A 21,887-nucleotide genomic window follows, 5' to 3' on the forward strand; every position below is an offset into this window, starting at 1 on the left:
GTTGGCAGTGAAGCGGTTGGGCAAGACTCTCATTTTCATGGTGCCGTCGGCACCGCAGGAGAAGACGTGATTGGACGGCCCGACCTCCACCTGCATGACGCCCGTGCCCAGGTTGCGGAAGAGCGACTGGCGGGCGTGTTCGTTTGGGAAGCAGTACAGCAGATTTTGCGTGGCAAGGTTCCAGATCTGGTCAGAGATTTTTACAGAGTTAGTTTTGGTTTGGACAGAAAGAAAATGGAAAAAAAAAGTCTCCAAGACTGTTAAGTCTTCGCAAAAATATTTTCTTTTTCGAACAGTACAGATTTGGGAATAATGACACTTTACACCGAAAAACAACAGTGACCAGATGATAAAGGTGCTGTATCAGAGTCAGCTCGGGAAGTTTCTCCTACTACTGGTGACCACGGAAACCAGTACTTTCTGTTTCATGTTGGGGAAAGCAAAACCTTACCTGAAAAACGGGGTTGGAGAATGGATGGGTGCATTTTGTAATAAATGTCACTAACTACTGCAACTAGGATACTGGTATTTTTACCTTTGGTGCAGACAGCGTTGTGTACATAGCTCCGCCCACCACTACCACTCACCCAAACAAATTGCTCTTTGTGGTTGGCTGGCGTTTTTGCGTTGTTTACAGATTTTCTGTGGATTTTTATCATAAATTGTCTCTATAGTGAACCTAGATTGTTTAATAAGCCCCCATATAAAGGAGTTCTTAGCGACGTACTAGCAAAACCGGGTCTGTTGGTGTGACACCTTCACTGTATTCAGTAGAAGGGAGTCTGCTTATTCTATATTGGACAACATATTTATACATTTTGGCACTGAATGAGTTGAGGGATGCACACACCATGATGTTACAAAGATATGCCACGTATAAAGCCTTTCTATTGGTAGGGGCACAATCTACCTTAAGACTTCCTTCAGCGGAGCCGCTAATGAAGCAGTCCTCGGTCGGGTCGACTGCCAGTGCTTTGACGGGCGAATCGTGAGCCTGGAAGCTTAGACGTTGGTTCCGGTGAGGGAGCTCCAGGACGCTGATCCAACCCTTCCTACCGCCCGTGATCAGCAACTGCAGCCTGGGGGCCATTTGCAGCACGGTTGCGCCGGACTCGTGGCAGCTGAAGGCTGGAGGACATGCAGAAGACTTCAAATGTTTAACCCGTTTTTCATTATTAGTGTTTAGTTAGTATTTTACCGTGTACGAGGCTGTTCATTGGAGTCACCAATGTGTCCCATAGACACACATTACTATGGAGAAAGAGAAAAAAATATATTCCTGTGGTGAAACACATTGGGAAGTATTTAGGTGTACTATGTAGCAGGAGTGGGTAAACCGCGGCCCCAGGGCGAAATTTGGCACATCAGGCTTTTTCATCTCGCTCTTTGAACGAAAATAGTAAAAACGTAATTACATTATATATATTATAATGACAAATAACGTACAGTACTGTTAATAGTGGTGCCATCTTTATCCCCATTGTTATTTTGTGTATACTACTAGCCTAGGATATCAACTCTCTGAAGCCACCCCTGCGGACTCTGTACCTTGCCCACGCTAGGTCAATTTGCCATGAAACGGATAACCTTAAGCTACAATGTGTGGGAACCCACTACATTCAGGATGGCTTTATTCTAATATTCGAGGAGATGTGCTTTCTTATCGAGGATACCCGATGCCAGCACGCAGCTAGCCGGCCGCTTTCTAAATTGCTTTCTTACACTGAAAGAAGTCCTCCAATTTCGTTTTACTTTTGTTTGGTGACAATAAAACCATTCGACTTCAATTATGGGTTGTGTGTTATTACTCGTAGATTTATAATTGTTATTTTGTTACACTTGTATACTTTCAGTCGGTAATGACGTCCTCTCGAGGTCGTTTTAACTCTTTGGGGTCTTTGATGAAGGTGCGACAGAAGGTTGTGGTCCCCATTAACAGCGAAAACTGAGGGATCTCTGTACTATTTCAATAATACTAAAACAATGTAGACTATAAAAATACAAAATAAATATCAAATCAAGTGCCTATAATACAGAAATGTTACAAAAATCCTATGGAAATACTAAAAAAAAAATCCTCCTACAGATCTACTATAAATACTACAGAAATACCAGGAAAATACTAATTACAAAAATACTACGGTAATACTACAACCTAAATATCAAATTAAGTGATCAAAATAGGGACCAAATATATTATTCCGCTTTAATATTGAGCGTCTCAAAACCAATTTGATGTAACTAATCTATTTAAAAACAAACCAACAGTTACTCATGTATGTGTAAATGTGAGAAAAAAAAAAAAAAAAAAAAAAAAGATTTCCAGGCCGTTGGCCGAAACTTTTTAAACTACATGCAGCTCAAGTTTTTCCACCCCTTCTCTACAGCTAATGAGAATGAAAAAAAACAAAAAAAACAAATCTACCAAATAATCATCTTTTAAAAGACTTTCCACTGAATGCAAAATTTTAAAACTTACCGGTTGTCTGTGGACAAACCCGCTGTGGCAATAAGGGACGAGGAGCCCACAAAAACAAAATCATGGGCTGTCTTGTTGTGGCACTGCAGAGTCTGGCACACAAACACAGAATCATGCAAGACGCTGACTAGCACTGACAGGCATCGAAAGACAGGGGAATAGTAAACACAATGACAAAATGGGAGTCGGAGGAAGAGGGATGGGGTGGGTAAGAGGTTTTGAGCTAAAAGGGAGAAGAAAATACATAAAAGGGCCAAAGACATGCACTGAGACCAAACAGCATGCAGGCATACCAGGTAGGGTTTGGGAGCGGCCCCACTAGTGTTGGTCTGCCAGAGACTTAGACCGCCATCAGCATCAACGATCCCAAACTGCACAAAGACAACAAACACTTAACGTTTCATTGCATCTTTTTTTTCTTCACAGCAGATTAAATGTCACCTGCAAGACAAGACACCGGTTGAGATGTGTCGTCTCCTCAGGTAACACTCATTAGGCTCTAGAATGCAGCGCTTAAATAACCGCTAATGTTTACAAAGCATCTCTTGCTCTTTTTGGGGTGAACCGACAGGTGAAACAGGACTGAGTTGCTGTCTGAGGATATTTTTGGCAGGAGAATAGTGCACTCAGCTAAAGAACAATGTGGATTAAAGCCAACTCCTGGCAAGGTAAAGTTAAAATGTGATCTATGAAGTCTCTCAGTGGAATAGAAGAACATTAGAGCAGGCAACAGAGAACACTTGCCCCCTCTACATCAACGGCGAGTGTGTGGGAAGGGTCCACACATTTAGGTTCTTTGGGGTCCTAATCTCCTATGACTCCTCCTGGACAGCAAACATCACAGCTATCATAAAAAGTCCCAGCAGCCTCTTCACTTCCTGAGAGTCCAATCTAGACAGGAAGCTACTGCCAACCTTGTACCCCTTATCCATCGAGAACCTGCTGACCTACTATGTTACAACCTGGTACAGAAGCTGCACTGAGAAGGAGAAAGGGAGGCTGCAGAAGACAGTGAAAGAAGCACAGCGCTTCATTGCCTGCCCTCTCCCCTCTGTGATGCACATCTACTGCAGCCAGTACCTCAAGCAGAGACCAATTTCTGCGTAATCGGGGACAGGTTACATGCAGGTGCCCAGCTTTTTGACCTGCTGCCCTCTGGAAGGCGCTCCAAGTGCATAAAATCAAAAACTAACAGAATGAGGAACAGCTTCTTCCCCACCCGGAACTCCCATCCGCAGCGTTCATAAACATGAAGTTCTTTACAACTGCCAATTTGAATACGCACATATTTTTCAATAATATTGATGGATTGTACTTTAACATGTTTTTATCCTTTTGATCATGTTTACCTTTTTAATTTGTTTACTAGCACTGAAAGAACAAGGCCCTACAATTTGGTTATACTTGTATAATGACAATAAAGGCCACTCATTCATTTTTAAAAGCGGTGGAAGAATGGTGACTTAATAACCTTGTTGCCTTGATAGTTGAACCGAATCCTGGTCACTCGGGAGTTGCCTGGACCTCTGAAGCAGATGATCTGCTGGGAGTGACCCCACTCAAACATCCTTACACTTCCATCTTGAGCCCCTGTTAAGTCTGCAGTCACAGCAGGAAAGGAAAGATGGATTACATTTCATAATCTGCGATGCCCAATTTAAATTAGGGTCTATTGTAGGGGTCTCAGACTCAATTAACTGCCGAGCCACCAGAGCTATGGTCTGGGTGAATTTGTGCAGCATTGGGCTTTCGATTAGAAAGATTCTGATAAATCATTACAACTAGATTTTAAAAAAAGATGAATAAGAAAATGAATTAATGATTAATAAATAAAAAATACAGCAAATAAATACTCAAAAGAGCTGGCATGGAGAGGGATGGTCAACACCAGGCTGCACTTGTCTAAGACACACCACAGGAAATGGTGCTCCTACAACCCTAGTGGTTAAGACATCCACACTCACACCACAGAATTTGGAACTGTTTTAAGTGACTTTCCCTCTCCAGCACTACTCCCAGCCCCCATTCCTCCTACCAAATGTGTTCTGCCCCAAAAAGCTTTGCAAAAAACAGACATGGTGGATAAACTCAGTCGGGAATTAACACAAACTTGTTTGAGAAAATGTTTAATATCCAACATTTTAGGACAACTCAACCCTCACACCCCATCTTTAAACTGAATATAAGAGTACAAAAATTGAATTTAGATTCCGATGTGTATACAGTAATTCCTCACTACTTGTGGCTTCGGTTATCACTTGTTGGCTACTTGGGTGATTTTGAATTGACTTTATTGTCAATTCAAGGCATCGTGCATTGTGTTCTGCAGCAGACAGCAAATTGTATCACAGGAGCAGGTTGTAGGTGTGTATGTTGGGTGGGCTTAAAAGCCTGTCCTGTCAAAGAGCAGGGCAGGCAAACGAGTGAATGGGTCCAACCCATAACAAATAGCGCAATTATCTTTTAGCGGCTTGTTGCATTGAAAAGAAGTTAATCAAATAAATCTGATTCTGAGCAAAGTCAGAAAAGCGGGTTTCTTCACTACTTCCAGTTTAAATAAGTTTATGCACATTAAATACGTTTATGCACATTATTTTCATATTGGCGCATGTTCTTAATACACTGGATTGTAGGGTATGTTTTCCCAAAAATTTAAAATTTCAATGACACGTCCCCTGTGGTTCTGACACTACAGTAACATTAATTTGCACATTAGAGGTTGAAATCAATCAGTTCAATGGCAGTTACAATCACCTACCCTGCCATATCCCCCACACCCTCTTATTATGCGTTTCAATTTGAATAAAATATTTCACAATTACAGAAAAAAATAAATAGTTCATTAGTGGAATCACAGAATTTGTTAAAAAGTATAGTCTGTGGTGTGTATGCGCTGTGCAGGTATTCCAGGCCCAAACGAGGAAGTAGCTTGCCAACCATACTGAAGGGCAGATGTCAATCTAAAAAATTCTTTATTTTTTTCCGCTCTCTAAAAACTCTAAAGCCTTACTGGAAAAACAAACATGTACTCACAGTATGGCAGCGTGGGATGTGAGGTCATTCTTCTGACATTGTTGATATTTCTCTTGATCATCTGGAGGAGGAAAGTAAAAATGAAGAGGAGGATAAGATGTTGGTGCTAATACATATTCAGAACTTCAACATAGTCATTTTTTATGCTTGATTCTAGCTAAATCCAGGCTCTTTTTAGTCCAATGAAAACACAATATCAATTTCATTGGCATGGGTTTTGTTATGCAAATGCTGGATGGACTTCAGCTTTATGGACACATTAGGATCTCATAAAATACTTCACCACCTTTTTAACAACATCTTACAATAATGACCAAAGAATTACCGTAAATTCCGCACTACAAAGCACATCTTACTAAAAGCCGCATGTCAAATTTAAGGAAAAAACTAGAACTTTTACTGTAAAAGTCACTTTTAGTTGCTAGGCTTTAACATCCATGAAAATTAACAAATGAGCCTCCATTTTTTACATATTTAAAAAATCAGCAGGGAAATGACTACTACAGAAAACACATTGTACCAGGATTAAGACACTCATTTGCGGACTGTGTCCGCAGATGTCAAACTTAATCAACTAGCACGGAAGTCATTAAATACATTCGCATCAACATTTACGCGAGAGCGCAGCAAAAACATTGTCAAAACTCAATATACTGTACTGACTAAAATTCAGAAACCCGTACACATGCTGAACCATGCGACTGATCTTGAGCTCTCCCATCCCTTGCACACATGACAAAGTGATAGAGTAGACCAAGAATTGCTACTACTACATAAAAATCATACATAAATGCTTGGAATCTATCGAACAAGAGGTGTCAGCTGACTGAATGTTATAGCGTGGCAGCAGGTGACTAATTATCAAGTATATTTTGCTTTCTGGGCCAAAAAAACGAATTCACATCAGGCTGTTATCAGTCCGATAAATGTCAGCCCGATAATAATCGTGTACCTCTCCTTAACTACAAGCTAGTGTTGGCATGTATAATGTCCGAAGTCAAAGCCGACACTCTTATTGTCATCCGAAGAAAATAATAAAAACAAATTAAAAATAAGCTGCATCCAATTGTGAGCTGCAGGGTTTAATATGTAGAAAAAAAAAAGTAGCGGCCTGTAGTCCAGAATTCACTAAGTAAACAGTAGATTTAATTAATTTCTGCTTAATATTTGTTTGAGATAACTCTTTTAAGACTGCAAAATAGTAATCATATGCTGGGTGGCATTAATGCCAAATCAAACATTTCACAGCAACATCTTACTAAGAAAAAAATCATTAGCACGGACCAGAGAAGCTCCCCGTCCTGTCTGATGGCCACCTAACCATGGCATGTTGATGGGCGTGCCAGGACTGCTTCTGGTGTATGGTGTGCTGCCGTGCAGGGAGACAAAGTCATCATGTGTATGGATCACAAGGAAGTCATCTGTGCCCACTCTGCAAAGACAATTACATTTGACATTAATGTAGTGTACAAAAGACCATTGTGAAATAAAATAGGAAATGTCTTTTCCAAACATGCATAAAACATTATTTTTCAAAAATAGAACACACGTAATTACCAAAACAAAATCAATACATTTGCCACGTCAAATACTGTGAGAATTTTGTCAACAGGTTTCAAAAATGTTTATAGAACAGTAAAGTTGTCTACTGCCTAATATTTACCTTGCAATCTCCTGAAGCTAAAATGTGTGCTGGTTTTAACCTTTTTCAGACAGCTTATTTACACTCAAAATCCATTAGACTTGTGGTTGATTTGTGTTGCGTTTGCTAAAATTAACATTTCACTTCTATTTCACCCAAAAGATGCAATAATTATGTCAAAATGATGCATATAATGGGCAGCACGGCGGCGCAGGGGTTAGCGCGTGTGCGGCACAGTTCTGAGGTCGTGGGAACCTCCTGCATGGGTTCAAATCCAGCTAACGGCCTTACTGTGCGGAGTTTGTATGTTCTCCCCGTGCTTGAGTGGGTTTCCTCCGGGCCCTCCGGTTTCCTCCCACATTCCAAAGACATGCATTTCAGGTGAATTGGCCGGTCCAAATTGTCCCTAGGTGTGAATGAGCGAGCGAGTTGTCTGTCCCCGTGTGCCCTGCGATTGGCTGGCAACCAGTTCAGGGTGTCCCCTGCCCACTGCCCAATGATTGCTGGGATGGGCTCCAGCACCCCCGTGACCCTACTGAGGATATGCGGTGCAGCTAATGAGATGAGATGATGCATATAATTTTGAGGCTATCGTCTTTATTGCGTAAGTACTTATGTTTGTGGCAACATTTACACACAAAAACCAATAAACCATGATGTATCATCCACAGCATTGTGATATCCTATGCCAAGATGAAGGCAATTACAGCACGCTATTAGCAGTTTCTCTGATTAATTCTGTGAATGAAAAACCCAATAAGTTACGCCTGGTAGGGCCAAGCAAACTATTTAAACAAATTTAGCAAGTAAACATAGATTATGTCCATAAGGCCCACTCCAGCCTCTGTCTAACAAGAGTGGGGAAACCCTTTTCTTACCCTTTAACTTCAACCTCCTCATCATCGATCCATGTCATGATCTGTGTAGCCAAAATGGATGACACATCCAACTCCTGAATGTCATGTGTTGAAGCCATGACTAAGCAGTTGCGGTTTGCCTGGAAGACGCATAAAGGTGGACTGTAATTGAAGGCCAAATTGAGATATTTACCCAAATAGAAAGCTGCTTTATCTGCACAAGTGCCCCAGTCGTTCAGGTCAAGCAATCATATTTTATATAACCAATCAATAGTTCAATATAGGAGGAAGAGTATTTCTCAAATTGTAAATTGACAGTATAGAAAATATTAAAAAAAAAAACAAAAACAAACAAACAAAAACCTTCCTGAAGTACAGTACTCCCTCATTTTTCAAAAACATCCGGAACAAACCCAATGTGTATAATAAAAGTACTGTACATATATTTTATAAATAACGTCTGTACTGTCAAATTACAGTTCTAAAATAATCTTGCTGTTTTGTAGCACAGCTGTGTTAAAGGGAAAGTCTGTAATATTTAGTGCCTCCAGGTGGTACGAAAAAAAAACTTTCATCCAGTATTTGAATATTAGGCAAAAATACATAAACTATCATACCATTGTTAATTGTTATAAACAAATCATTATCGTCAAGTGCCGTTGACAAGCATAAAAGGGGAAGGGCAAAATTTTAGCCGAATGTAGAACACAATGCACGCTTAAAGTAACGGGACCACGGTAAGTAAACCGCAATACAGCAAGGGATTACTGCATCATTCTTTTACATGTACAGTAATAAAAGAGTACAGAGATCCCTAGATTTTCGTGTTTAGTGGGGACCATGACCATAAGTAAAAACACAGAGCATAACAACTAGTAAAATATAACATCCGCTATATAAAATATTTTTGTGGGAACGGGAATATTTTATATAGCTATATATGGAAAAAGTAAATTATGTAATTTGGTGTACATAGAATCAATATGCAAAATATGATTATTACAATGATAGTAATATTGTAAAGTGAAGTTCATACTCAGGTAAAAAAAACTATAAGGGAGCTAGCTAAGGGAGCCAGACCAAAACTAGATGGCTAGCTAAAAAGAGGGCAAAATTTAGCTTCATGACTAGCAGCAAAATAAATAAAATATTAGCTCGATTACTTGCAAAAAATGTAAAAAGATAGATATCTAGCTTGCTAAATAGCAGTAGAATGATAGCTAGCTACAAGGCTAAAAAAGTAGCTAAAAAATTTTTTTGCTCATTTCCTTTATAAAACCTATAAATTAGAATTTAGTTTGTTGCATTTCCTGTAAAATAAGTCAGATATGGTATGAATGTTGGATATTTATTTTTTCAAGACATTGTTAGAGCTCATGAAACTTTTAAAAATAGTTTTTAAAAATAAATTCAGCAGTCATGCCCCAGATGGCAGGTAGTTAGTTGCCCTGCATGGCTAACGCTGCTATTCGGTTAGATAGTGTGTAAAAGGGAAAAATGTGAGGCACATTGTAAAGCGCTTGGGGAGGTCTTCTTTGACTTAAAAAGCGTTATATAAATGCAGACCATTTACATTTAAAGTTAACTTTCTATAAATAAATGATCACATAGCATGACTAAACAAGCACAATCGCTAAACGCAATAGCCATACATGATAGGGATCTTTTCAAAACGAAACGAGAGAAGAGTGTTACATTAAATACGTAAAGCCAATTGGATTTGAACACTAACTCTTTTCAGCAAGATAATAAGAAAGAAATAAAAAATAAGAGTGATATGGGAGGTGTACCTTGTTGATGGCAAAGGCTGTGATGATGTCTGACTCCTTGTGAATGATGCGAGCCTTTCCTCCAAGGCAACCCAGATCTGACTCGGTCTGCACAGGCACACACAACAATCACAGCATTTGAAGACTGTTCAAACACAAATATCCAACATGACTTTACCAAGTATTCCGTTTGTATCTAGGGAGCCAATGACCCAACAACATAAATACAAATTCAAATTACTTTTTCTCACTTTCTAAGATCAAAACAGACATGCGGGCAGCAAAAGCACGAACCGGGCCATGCTTCTTTGCATCAAGTGCTCCACATGCGGTTGTTGCGTTTATGCATGTTTGTTGTGCCTTAAAGGGTTAGCGGAGGACGCTTTGGGCTTCCTTCTGCTGCACTGCTAACCTCCAACAGGCAGCATAACAACGTTAGTGCCATGAGATAGCTGGAGCTCAGTGAACTGTGATGAAATAAGTACAACCAGACGTATGGAGGTGACTGTTGAATTGATTCCATAAATATTCAAAACACGATGACTCCTCGGAGCACGAGATTAAATCAAAGTCTTTACAGCATTTATTCAAGAAGAAACGGTCGTGCCTCTCTGTCATATGCGATAACGTGAAATTTGACTCGCATAAATCTAAATATGGTGGCTTGCCATTTGTGCAGTGTGTCGCATAATCTCTGTGGGTGATGCAGATTGACTTTGACAGCGCCAACTCCAAGCATCATAGGTGAATCTTCTTGAAACTGAGACAATTAGCTCTCTACTGTGCTTAAAGTGCGGGAGCTAAAACTGTTTTACAACAAAAATGCATGTCAATGTTGCGCTTGATAAGAAGGATGCATCCATTTTCAAACACTGACGGCTGTTTTATGTAAATGCTCATTCTCTAGTTTCATTCTTACAGCTAGACAGCTTGCTATCGCTAAATGTAAGATAATTCCCTTTTAACAAGACTTAACCAGACAAAATCACTGCATAGTCATATTTTACTGTTCATTATCAAATGGTGTTAAGAAAAATGGGAGGACACAGGTTTTGTTTTTTTGTGGCGTTTAAGTAATGTTCTGGTGTCTCATCAACAGTTTTATGACACTTCTCAGCAAACCTGGACATTAGCTCAATGGACTTTCTGCGAGCTTTTGGGTCACAGGCTTGGATAACAAAGAGCCAATTTAGGCAAATGGTTTACACACATCCACAATTATGGATGCTTGGTCTTCAATTACAACATTGATGTTTATCGAATACAAGAAGAAGCTTGAATATCGCAGCGTAAAACCATTTAGACCTCATGTAGGAGAGCCATGATTCTAATACAGAACGTTACAACTGTGACAAAAACGTTTTAACCATTAAGAATTTGAGTAAAAAAAACACACATAATTCAAACAACGGGGAAAAAAAAACATTTGGAACATTAGCCTGACTGACAACAATTTCTAACAAATCAGGCTGCACAGTAGAAAATTAATTGAATACATATGTGGTGGGGCAGTAGCTCAATGTTAGGGCCACAATTTTGTACATTTTGGTTCATTAATAGAACAAATGTCAGGCGTAGCTAAAATGGTTTTATTCAGTGAGTCAGCAAAAACTAAATAGAATTGTATTGAATAATTTCTTTTTTCAGGATAAACAAAGCACCTCTCTTTGTTGATTGCCTATTTTTTGTACAACAGTATACATGTGACAAAATACAATATGTCTATGTTAATAAATAATTAAATACTACTAGGTGTGTTCAAAAGCTTATTTCAGGGTTCGTACAATTTCTCATGGTCGAAGTCAAGCACTTTTTGGACTTTCAAAGCCAAAATTCACAGTTCCTCCAGTACCATAATACGAAAATCTGGTGTGAATCATTTGTTTTGTAGAGCAATGAATAGATCTGCTGTTTACATATGCGATTTTTAATCATTACATGTGCATTAATTCAGCCATAGAATTTTTAGATCTTGAGTATCATCGCAAATATTTTTGTTTTTGAAACTAATACATGCCCATGTAGGTATTGGGTCAAAATACAAGTAATATGTAGCTTACAATTTTAGGAGCAGGAAGTTCTTCCAATTACAAATGTATCACTGGGAAACGCTAACTTAAAACGGCCCATTATAAATGTCCATAACATCCTTGCAGTAATACACATTTCATAGCGCTCTGTATGGGTGTAGCATGCACCTGTCCTTTTGGGTGCGACCACTAGGTGGCGATAACGCTTCATGGGACAATGACATATAAACTAATGCCAGCTGCAGTTAATCCCGAGGGAAAAAGAAATGCAATGGCAAAACGAAGCCACCAGAGAGCAGTGTTGGCGTCATTTTTTAAGCAGACTTGAGAAACATGGCAACAAGTTCAAGGATTAACAAGCGCTTCACCCAAAATTGAAGCACTGATCCTTGAAAACACATTCAAATTCAAGCATTTTCAAGGATTTCAAGCACCTGTACTAAGCCCGTAATTTAGATTATTGAGTTCCTTTTTAAGGCAACAAATTAATCTTTTATCTTCGAATTTTTATACATATCCGATGCACTACAAGAATTCCCCAAATTGTAATTGCAGCAGTACCTGATGGTTTCCTGTCTCGTCCATATCAGTCTGGTCCTCAGACAACTTTGATTTGGGAGGTAACAACACAAAAGGGCACACACACGACATTCAACAAGCGCGGTGGACCATGCGTACAAAACAAAGAAAAAGTTAATCAATAGTTATGTTAATTAAGCAGTCAAAATTACTTGAAGGAAACAAGTGCACCAACATGCAGTTGGAAACCGTAACGGTACAATTTCATCATGCATAACTTAAAAAAACAGAATTTAATTGATTAAAAAGTTGTACCTTGATTTAATAAAGCCAAAATTACTTTCTGCATTAGCTATGCAATGTTATTTGTTGGCATTAAAATGTGATAGATAAAATACATGCATCTGTGACAGTACGGTGTAAATTTGATGTACCTCGCCAGTGTCCTGCTTCTTGGTGAAGATATTTTTGATAAATGTCTCCTGTACCTCATCTTGCTTTACCAGGAACTGCCAAAGGCGCTTGACAGGGAGTGCGGAATGGTGACTGGTCCTGGAAAATAGTATGAAAGACACTAGTGTCAACTGCATGAGATCACAGAAGCAAATGTAAAAGCTTAAATAAATGAATTATTAGTTGTGTGCCACTGTTGCCCACATGTAATACATATTGAAGCTTGTGCTTGAGGCACAACACATTTATCAAGCACATTGTTTCATCGAGGGCAGGGACGATGATGCTAAAAACATGGTGGCAATGAACCGATAGACCTCGTTATTAACTGATTTATATATCATGTCAGACAATGGTTGATACAGAAGCAACGCAAGGATCAAGAAAATGTTAACACTATCTCATCATTACTAACATAATACATTAAAGAAATCGTGTAACCGAACCCTCCCAGCGACAACCCGGCTACACTGGTGCGTGCTCCAGGTTCTATTTAAGCTTCGTCCCCACCGTAATATGAAAGTTTAAAGGAACAGTTTTATTATTTAGAGCCTAGGAAAAAAAACATTAATTAAAAATAACTATATTGGTTTGAAAATAGAATCTATAATACACGAACTATAACATAAACGCACATTTAAAAATAAAAAAACACTCATTGCTACACAAATTTTACACATCATAAGCTAATTGTCAGCCAGGTAACCAACAACCTAAAAAAGGCTAGGCAAGAAAATAGGAAGTAAAATTATGCATTTTGGTCACTTTGAGTACTTAGAATGACAATACAAAGGAAATTATTATTATTATTATTATTATAGTTTGGATTCTTCCTTGCACATTTAGCGGACAAGTAACACACATTGTCCCTTTACTAAAAGTATAGCCCGTGCAAATTATGAATGTATATCTTTTCACATTAATTCTTTGATAGTTTCACATTAATTCTCAATGTTTTTAGATCTTATTTTGTGCAGAAAATTAAAATATATATTTTAGAAAGCGGCATTATTTTTAATCAGAGCTTTACCTGTGGAAAACCTGATTTGGTCCAGTTTCACCCAGGCCCTAGCTCCAGAGGCCCCCAAGAAAATAGAGTTTGAGACCCTTAAAGAAAGTACTATACATAATAAAAGTCAATGCAGGAAAAGGCGCCCAATTTGATTCATTTTATTGATATTGTTGGCTCCAAAACAGAGTGCATTGTCCTTTAATGGCAGAAGAAGCCCAATCAGTCCCTTAAAGCACTTTTAAAATGGCAATTTTCAGTAGACACTGCTGATATTTCCTTTTATTTTTTACATTTTAATTTATATTAAAATATTAAATTTATAACATTCGTGTGTTTTTCAGAGTATCTGTTTCTAAATCGCTTAAAATTATTTTTGTCTGTTCTAGTTTATTTATAGCACGGACTATTAATATGCTTACCATTAATTTTGCATTTTGGTATGGGAATTTTTTTTTTTTTAACTTAAAAGATTTAAAGTGTGTAAAAAGCCAAAATTGTTTTGTATTTTTTATTTTTTTTAGATCTGCAAACTCTATATATTTTTTTAATGATCCTTTATTACACTTTAAATATGTGTAAAAAAAGCTAAATAGTTTATTATTGCATTTCAGACTGCATTTGTTGCTGCACTGAAAGTACATATTGTAATTGCTGAGTATAAACCTTGGGTCGCAAGCGATATATGGCTCTTTATCAGTACATATAGCTCGGAGATGAAACCACTTACGACAATACCTAAAATCTTGCGACATTTTGCGAAGATTCTTGTATGTACAAAGCAGTCAAGGAGTCACACAGACAGACCCGGTTTTGGTTGTAAATTGCTAAATAATCCTATATATGGAAGCTCATTAAACAAGCCATGTTCATTTTTGAGACAATTTATGATAAAAAAAACATAATGAGCACTTGCAAAAGCACCTAAAGCAATTCATTTGGTAGAGCAGTAGGAATGGGCAGTTATACGGTACGTGCACCACTCCTCGCCAGCGAAATAACTTTACTCGCACATTCTTTTGAAACCATTATGTAGGGCAAAAATGACAGTCAAAATGGAGTGGAATACTTGGTATATTTATATTAATATGGGACTAAGAAGCTGGCATTAATATTATTTCATAGATTCAATCAAATCATAATGATACACAGTAAAATAAAATGTCCTGAAGAATTAGAATTTGCCTGGGGAGCGGGTTTGGCGGTTTGTTGAATTTTGGCTTGATTATGGTACGACTATACCCCCCCCAAAAAAACTGAATATTTTTTATTTTATTGTTATTTGGGTCAAAAAGGTTCCCGACCCCCTGGAATTAACAACTTGAAAATTTAAATTCAGTAAACGTTCACTGTAGGTAGATAAAATCCCATCAGGGAACAATAAGCGCAGCAGCAAGGGGAAAAAGAAAACACGTTTAATACCCAATTAATCATTAACTAAAAAAAATCACGTCAGATGAGAAATAAAAGACGAGCAAGCGAACACAATAGAGGACACCCACTCATGGGAGTACCTGAAAGGTATGTTGGATTGTTCAAACAGTGCCTTGTGCCGGAGTATGGCAGGGCCTGGTGTGATTGCTTCCTTTTGGAATTGTGTGGAGATGTAATTGGAGGGGGGGCCTCCAAAGATTTCTAGCCGTTTCTGCAGAACTTGCTCCCAGCGCTGCAGCATTTTCAGCACACTGTGACACAGCGGCGAGGCCACAGGAAGGTCTGTACCAAGGGGATTAAAAACGAGACAATTCAGCCACACTGCATCTTGCCAAGTGAGAATGTGCGGCACATTACTGACCCAATAGATCATATCCTGCCATGGGGTAGAAGGACCTAAGGTTGACTACCACCAGCTGAACCATTGCCAAACGCATTAAACACCAACTGGAAGGAGAAGACAATTAAAATATAGAGGACATTTTGAAACATGATTTATTCAAGGCCACAATATGTATATACAAGTCCAAATCACACACCACACACAAAGCACAATAAAGGGTTGGAACCTACGTTGTAGGTGATATCTACCTGTATGAATTGTAGTTACTGTGCTCTTTTTGAGATGAGTTGGAGTCAAATATATCTTCGTCCTCCTCTGCTTCATCATCACTGCCTTGGCTCTCTTCAGAGTCGTATTGAATTCTGTTATCGGACGGTGGCAGGGACGGCTATTGGAACAATACATCCCAAACAAAAAGTACAGATAGGAGCTTTGCAGTAAAATGTCAAGATTTTGAATGATTGTCTTCCAAGTATACCTTCGCAAAAAAGTAATCCCAAATGCTGAGCTCAGGTGGGACAAAATATTCTTTAAAAGTAGGAGTGGCTTCTTGGTCCACGACAGGATCAGGTTTGGGGCTGTAGGGGGGCTCTTTCTCTATACTGGATTCTTCCTTTGCTTCTCTGCGTGATGCAAGCAGTCGGAATCGTCTAGACTTTATATCAGAGGTGCCAGTAAACGGTGAAGCTGTGGATTCAAAAAACATTTTCAAACTATTAGATTTTCCGATTGATTCATTTATAATCTCAGAAATTCGGCAAATTAAAGCACAAATAGATAAATCACGGGTTACTTAATTGAATACACAGAATTAAACAAGATCCCATGTCAGTGAAACAAATATGGTATCCTGAAAATATTTTTTGATTTTGATTTACACTCTTTGTATTTTCTGAGTGTGTCTGTAGTGCAGTGGCAAGGACATTTGCCCAACACTCAAAAGGTACCCGATGAAACCTACGTTGGCCTAGAGATGGATGGGTGCCACCAGGCTGTACTTGCCCAAGACACACCACAGGAAATTGTCCCACTACGACGCTAGAGGTAAAGGAATACAACCTCCCACCCGTTTATTTAACATTGATTACTGTAACCATTATCGTATGCAATTTTCAGAGTAAAATTAAGATCATACGAATGTCTGAACAGCAGTACATTTTAAATAGATTGTTACGCAAGTGTTAAATAATTTAGGCCACTTGAGTCAGAATCCGGTCTTTGAGGATCGGAGCTCAGAATATTTTAGAGTATTTCCTCTGTCAAACGTACGGCAAACACATGCAAAGGCATGTTAAAGGTATCCCTAACGGATTTTTTTTTCTATAAAGGCACAGAACGTGTAGTGTTCCTTCCCACAATTATGCAAATATGTTACAAAATATTCCACGCACAGGGGGACAATAGAAATTTAGTCTCAAAGTTGACTCAACTGGCTTGTTTGCAGTACAACTCTGACATCATTGAAGGAACACAACACTTTCAAAACGGTGAATTCCATTAACACAACAAGTGAAGCCAGCTCCAAAATAGACTCCTTTTAGATAGGCAATTGTTGCTGTCTTTGTTAGGATGCTGGTGTTCCTAAAATGATGTCACAGCTCAGGATGACAAAGACATGCTGCCTTCAAAACGCTTATCGGAATATACCGTAATTGGAATACACTGATGTAATATACATTTATTTTATGCACAAAAACACCTACCGTTTTAAGAATTTGGGAATACCTTTAAACAAGTGTTGATTGCTTTTGGCTAATTGTGACCCAATTCGGTCCTTACAGCATGTTTCAGTTGTTTTCTTTGTCAAACACTGGCCAATCACATACACAAAATTGTTAATCAGGTTTCTGCATTTTCTTTGGATTTTGCTAATGAATCAGATGCGGATGGAAAGGAAAACCTCTAAAACGAGCAGAGCTTTAGGTCTTGTGGAATTCAGTTTGATATGCCTGCTTTAGGCTATACAGCCCAATTCAATTATTGACATTTTAAGATTAAAAGAGTTTTATTTGGATTTAAATCACTGCACAGCAGTAGGACATAAAAAAACAATGAAAGTTGCAAAGAGGACATGGACTAAACAACTCTGTCAAACTGATAACATCTTATGACGTCCTAAAAGCGAGAACTAACCCAGCTTAGTTGTCTTGACTTACCTGGCGGGGGAGTTTCTGGACTGTTAGCCTTTTCTGCAATAAGATTTCGTGCGCCACCTCCGAAAACTTTCACCCAGAGCTCGCTGCTAAGTGGGTGGGCTACGATGCGAAAGAGCTCATTGCTGGAATGAGTGGCCATTCCGTGAACAAAGACGCTGAGGTAAACAGCTGTCAGGATCTCACATAGCAGAACGGCGAGGCACGGTTGACTCTCATCACCTGCCAAGCTCAGCAGATGGATTATTGAGGTTATACCTGGAGAGGCACAGCAAGGGACGGATGCGAGACACAAACACAAAATTAAGAAAGTTTGATTTCAAAGTAATTAAAGTTTAGCGGTTTCTTTTGGTTGGGTTTGTCCAACAGTACACGTGTGTGACTAGTTACTATTTCTACAAGCCGATAACAAAATATGTAAACTGAAAAATTAAAACACTGTACAAACAAAATTAGTACAATAGAACCCCAGGATAAGCAATCCATTTTGAGGTGGGGATAGCAAAAGGGAAATTGCCGAATAGGGGGAAATTGAAAACTATGGTAATGCGTAGCTAATGAGTTCCCAAACCCTGGTACCCTAGATAAACACACTGAAATAACAAAATAGTAAATAGAAAGTACTACTTCTGAGTAATACATGTGTAAAAGATTCAAAAACATCATTAATTAAATTGTATTCATCTTTGGCGTGACTTGAGTAGGTCAACTAGAGTAGCAGATGGGTCTGATTTTAATTCTTCCACTTGTGAGGATATTCATGCAATTAACTTTGCAAGAGCAGCAATTTGTATGTCTTCTTAATATTCTTTGATAATTGCAAGCTTTGTTTCAAAGGTTATCACACTTTTGCTTCCCTTTTAGCGTCACTGCAATCCTTGGGACCATTTCCAAATACAGTACAAAAAACACAATATTGTATTGTCGACTCAAATTTTCCAAAGCACAGGAGATTCTGAACTGAATGAAGAGAAAGGCATTGTCGGAAGTAATTCTGTCAATAGCTTATCAGCATTTTAATTATGCTGCAATGTAAACCAACAGCGGGCCAGCATTCTATATTACAACAACAAATAGCAAACAGACATCTAAAAAACTCTATATACGCATACAGCAAAATTTCAATTTAATGCGTTTTTGGTCACGTGAAATGATTTGTAGTTGAGGTGGTATATTGAGGAAAATACTATAAAATTATGCTGAAAAGCATCTTATTCCAGCCAGTAGCTCATTCGCCTACATGCGAGAGGCCCCGGGTTTGAGACCGGGTGGAAAAATATGTTGGCCTGGAGAGGGATGGGCGCCACCATCAGGCTGTACTTGCCAAGGCACAGCACAGGAAATGGTGCCCCTACGACCCTAGTGGTTAAGGGATCCAACCAACCCCAGTGAAAATGTTTTAAGTTGAGATTGCCATATCCCAGGGTTGTAACTGTATCTTAAATCATGAATTTCCAAAACAGCTTGGACCTCTTATTACTTTGCAATTGAATGAATAAAATCGGATAACCACTAGTAAGCTAAATATGCTATGTGCTTATCTTTGTTATTACCTGGCCACTGTGCAGGAGAAGTATTTGGTTGTGCAAACCCATCAACAGTGGTAGGTTTTGATTGCTGCTTTTGATTCAGCAAAACACTCTGATACACCATTCCCGTGAAGTTGTTCATTTGACTGTGGAAGAACCAACAGAATATATGAAGATGCAAGTGTGTTAAAATTAAATGTATTTTTGCTGCCAATTATGTGGTTCAACTTGATATATTGAAAAACTGTTAATGACCGAACGTGGTTCTGACTACTGTTAAATCGTGGACAACAGTGTATGATCAAAATTAGTAGCACATATTTAAATTTAGTAAGTAAGTAGCTTGACCAGAATCATATTTTTTAATCAAACTCATTTGAAGAAATGTCTATATCCCTAACCTTTAAGATGATAAATCAAAGCACTCTTCCAAGTGCTTGTAGCAAGAACAGCAGCATCATTTTTTGAAGGGCCTTTAAAAGCATGCCTTTGGTTTTCCCCTATATTTTGGCTATGTCACAGACTTATGAAATGAAATCAAGTTGTTTTTCTGTGAAAATGGAAGAGCATTTTGCTTCTCTTGTTTCCTTTGGTGTATGATTTATTGGGGCACAATAAAATGAGGGGAATAGCTATAGGTAACCATGCATACTAACGTCTCCCAGGGTCACGCATGCAGGCAGTCAGATCAGACACAGCAGGAAGTTCCTTGTTTTGTAAAGGCAGTAGTATTATTTTTTTAGCCTGTTTAAAAAAAAACATTCAGTCTTGATTTACAATTGTAATTCGATTTGTGACAGATGAAAAGAGAAAACCATTTAAATCAGATAATAATATGCCACACTATCTTCCTTTGAATTGACTGATGTTTACTATTTCCTCATGTTCTTAAACGTCCAACAAGATGAAATGTTACTTATGCTTGACAAGGCTGGTATTTTCAATGCCTGAAGCTCTCATAGCCTAGACTGATTTTCGACTATCAAATCGACTACATGTTATGAATTTGTAAATAATAAGAGGACTCTTTTTTTGTGTCCCCCAATTTGTCAGGCTTGATACATACATGCCAATTTCTATGTCATCCAATTTGTACCAAGAATGCCTAACCAAATCTGTATGTACTTTTTAAATTATATTCAGCTTCAACAAACAGAGGTCAATTTTGGTGTGAATGTTGAACAAAATGTTATGCGCTTAAGAGCTGAAAAAAATTGTATTTTGTGACCACGCTGTTGTAGTAAATTTGCAGCAATAAACCTTTTATGGTTCTCGACTGAAGCAGGGGAAAACAGCAGGTTCCCTAAAAAAACTTTTAATCAATGACTGTTTAAATACACACCCAAAAAAATCTTGAATTTTCTATTTTAACATCGAACTGCATTAAAAAAAAAAAAGAAAACATTTTTTTTAAACTAGCCAAAAAAAGATGACTATTTAATTTTATAATCAACGTCATTATTTCATAACATCGTGGCAGTTTTTTTTTTTAAGCCGAATCGCCAACATTTGTGTTTTTCGGGATGAAAAAAACTTGATTGTACACAAAATAAAGACCAAGGAAACACCAAACTGTTTGGATACACTTGGGTTACAAAAATCACCTTGCTTCCAGACTGCTGACTTACCTATATATAAAGTAAGCTAAATTGACTAGCATGTATTTAATTCGCTACAGCAGTTTTGTGTTTTTAAAACAGCTCTCTATAGCTTAATTCTTGGTTTGTGTTTTAAGAGATTTTCTTACCTCACACTGCCCGCATCTTTTGTACACTGAAAATTTTATAGAGCACTTTGGGTGGCAATTCATTGGCTGAAAAGTTATTCTCATAGACATTCATTTCATTTGATAATCGAGGTTTGAAGCAGGCTCCACGGCTCTAAAATACTGTAATACCTAATACTATGTGCCATAGCACAAGTTTGTGTGGTGCCAGAAACTATGACCGATTTTTTATGGGGACTAAAAAAATCTGCTCAAATTTATGTACACAACAAAATACTGTTCGGATAATAAAATGTTAGCATTGATTACGACGATTATGTCATTGCTTTGTTGAGCAGCAAACAAATGGAAGCTCTGTTTTTAAATTGAAATTTATAGTTTTAATATCTATGTGCTACTAAATCAAAACATCCCAATATAAATAGTATGTTACACAAACTCACATTTTATTAAGATGGTTATTCAAGTTGTTTATGAAATATATTTTTTAATAGTACAGTACTTGTTTTGTTTTAAAATCGTTCAATTCAAACAAGAGACGTAACACGTAATGTGCAATGTTCTTGAGTGTAATAGGTGTTCCTACGTGGAACTATTCAGGTGTTCTTTTAAATACCTGTATGCTCTGTTAAGTAAGTGATGAAGAAAGGATGTAAAAAAACAGATGCGTTTAAAGGTGACAAGGGAATAGATATAATTGATTAGGACATAATGACCAGGTAGGAGTTTTTAATGCAATAGAATATTATTATTATGACTGTATGCCCCGTCAAGGGATGCAGAACAAGGTGGGAGCTGAAAACTTTTTGAGCTTACCTGTAGTGTCCATCACATAGACACTGATATATGCAGGCAGACAAGGAGGCCGCCAAAGTATGCATTACATATATCTGAAAAGGTTAGGCAGAAAC

The 21,887-nt window shown here is 38.1% G+C and overlaps 2 protein-coding genes across 2 annotated transcripts in view; one reads left to right on the forward strand and one right to left on the reverse strand.

Annotated features, from left to right (window-relative positions):
* hsd17b4 (hydroxysteroid (17-beta) dehydrogenase 4) overlaps window positions 1-3,757 on the forward strand; it is a 44,618-nt gene extending 40,861 nt beyond the window's left edge. Inside the window, exons 25-26 of the mRNA XM_088336167.1 lie at window positions 2,906-2,961; window positions 3,051-3,757. Of these exons, the coding sequence (XP_088192293.1) occupies window positions 2,906-2,961; window positions 3,051-3,054 (60 nt within the window). The 3' untranslated portion in view covers window positions 3,055-3,757. The remainder of the gene's footprint in view (window positions 1-2,905; window positions 2,962-3,050) is intronic.
* dmxl1 (Dmx like 1) overlaps window positions 1-21,887 on the reverse strand; it is a 56,224-nt gene that overhangs the window by 1,555 nt on the left and 32,782 nt on the right. The window contains 19 exon segments of the mRNA XM_088336165.1: window positions 3-186; window positions 911-1,128; window positions 1,199-1,251; window positions 2,480-2,571; window positions 2,773-2,850; window positions 3,951-4,078; window positions 5,513-5,573; window positions 6,797-6,944; window positions 8,033-8,151; window positions 9,802-9,888; window positions 12,372-12,416; window positions 12,764-12,881; window positions 15,306-15,507; window positions 15,587-15,672; window positions 15,817-15,956; window positions 16,047-16,255; window positions 17,725-17,979; window positions 19,275-19,396; window positions 21,793-21,866. Of these exon segments, the coding sequence (XP_088192291.1) occupies window positions 3-186; window positions 911-1,128; window positions 1,199-1,251; window positions 2,480-2,571; window positions 2,773-2,850; window positions 3,951-4,078; window positions 5,513-5,573; window positions 6,797-6,944; window positions 8,033-8,151; window positions 9,802-9,888; window positions 12,372-12,416; window positions 12,764-12,881; window positions 15,306-15,507; window positions 15,587-15,672; window positions 15,817-15,956; window positions 16,047-16,255; window positions 17,725-17,979; window positions 19,275-19,396; window positions 21,793-21,866 (2,419 nt within the window).

Source organism: Urocampus carinirostris, chromosome 5 (assembly GCF_059441175.1).
Source record: "Urocampus carinirostris isolate Australia breed hairy pipefish chromosome 5, RoL_Ucar_1.0, whole genome shotgun sequence".
Lineage (NCBI taxonomy): Eukaryota > Metazoa > Chordata > Actinopteri > Syngnathiformes > Syngnathidae > Urocampus > Urocampus carinirostris.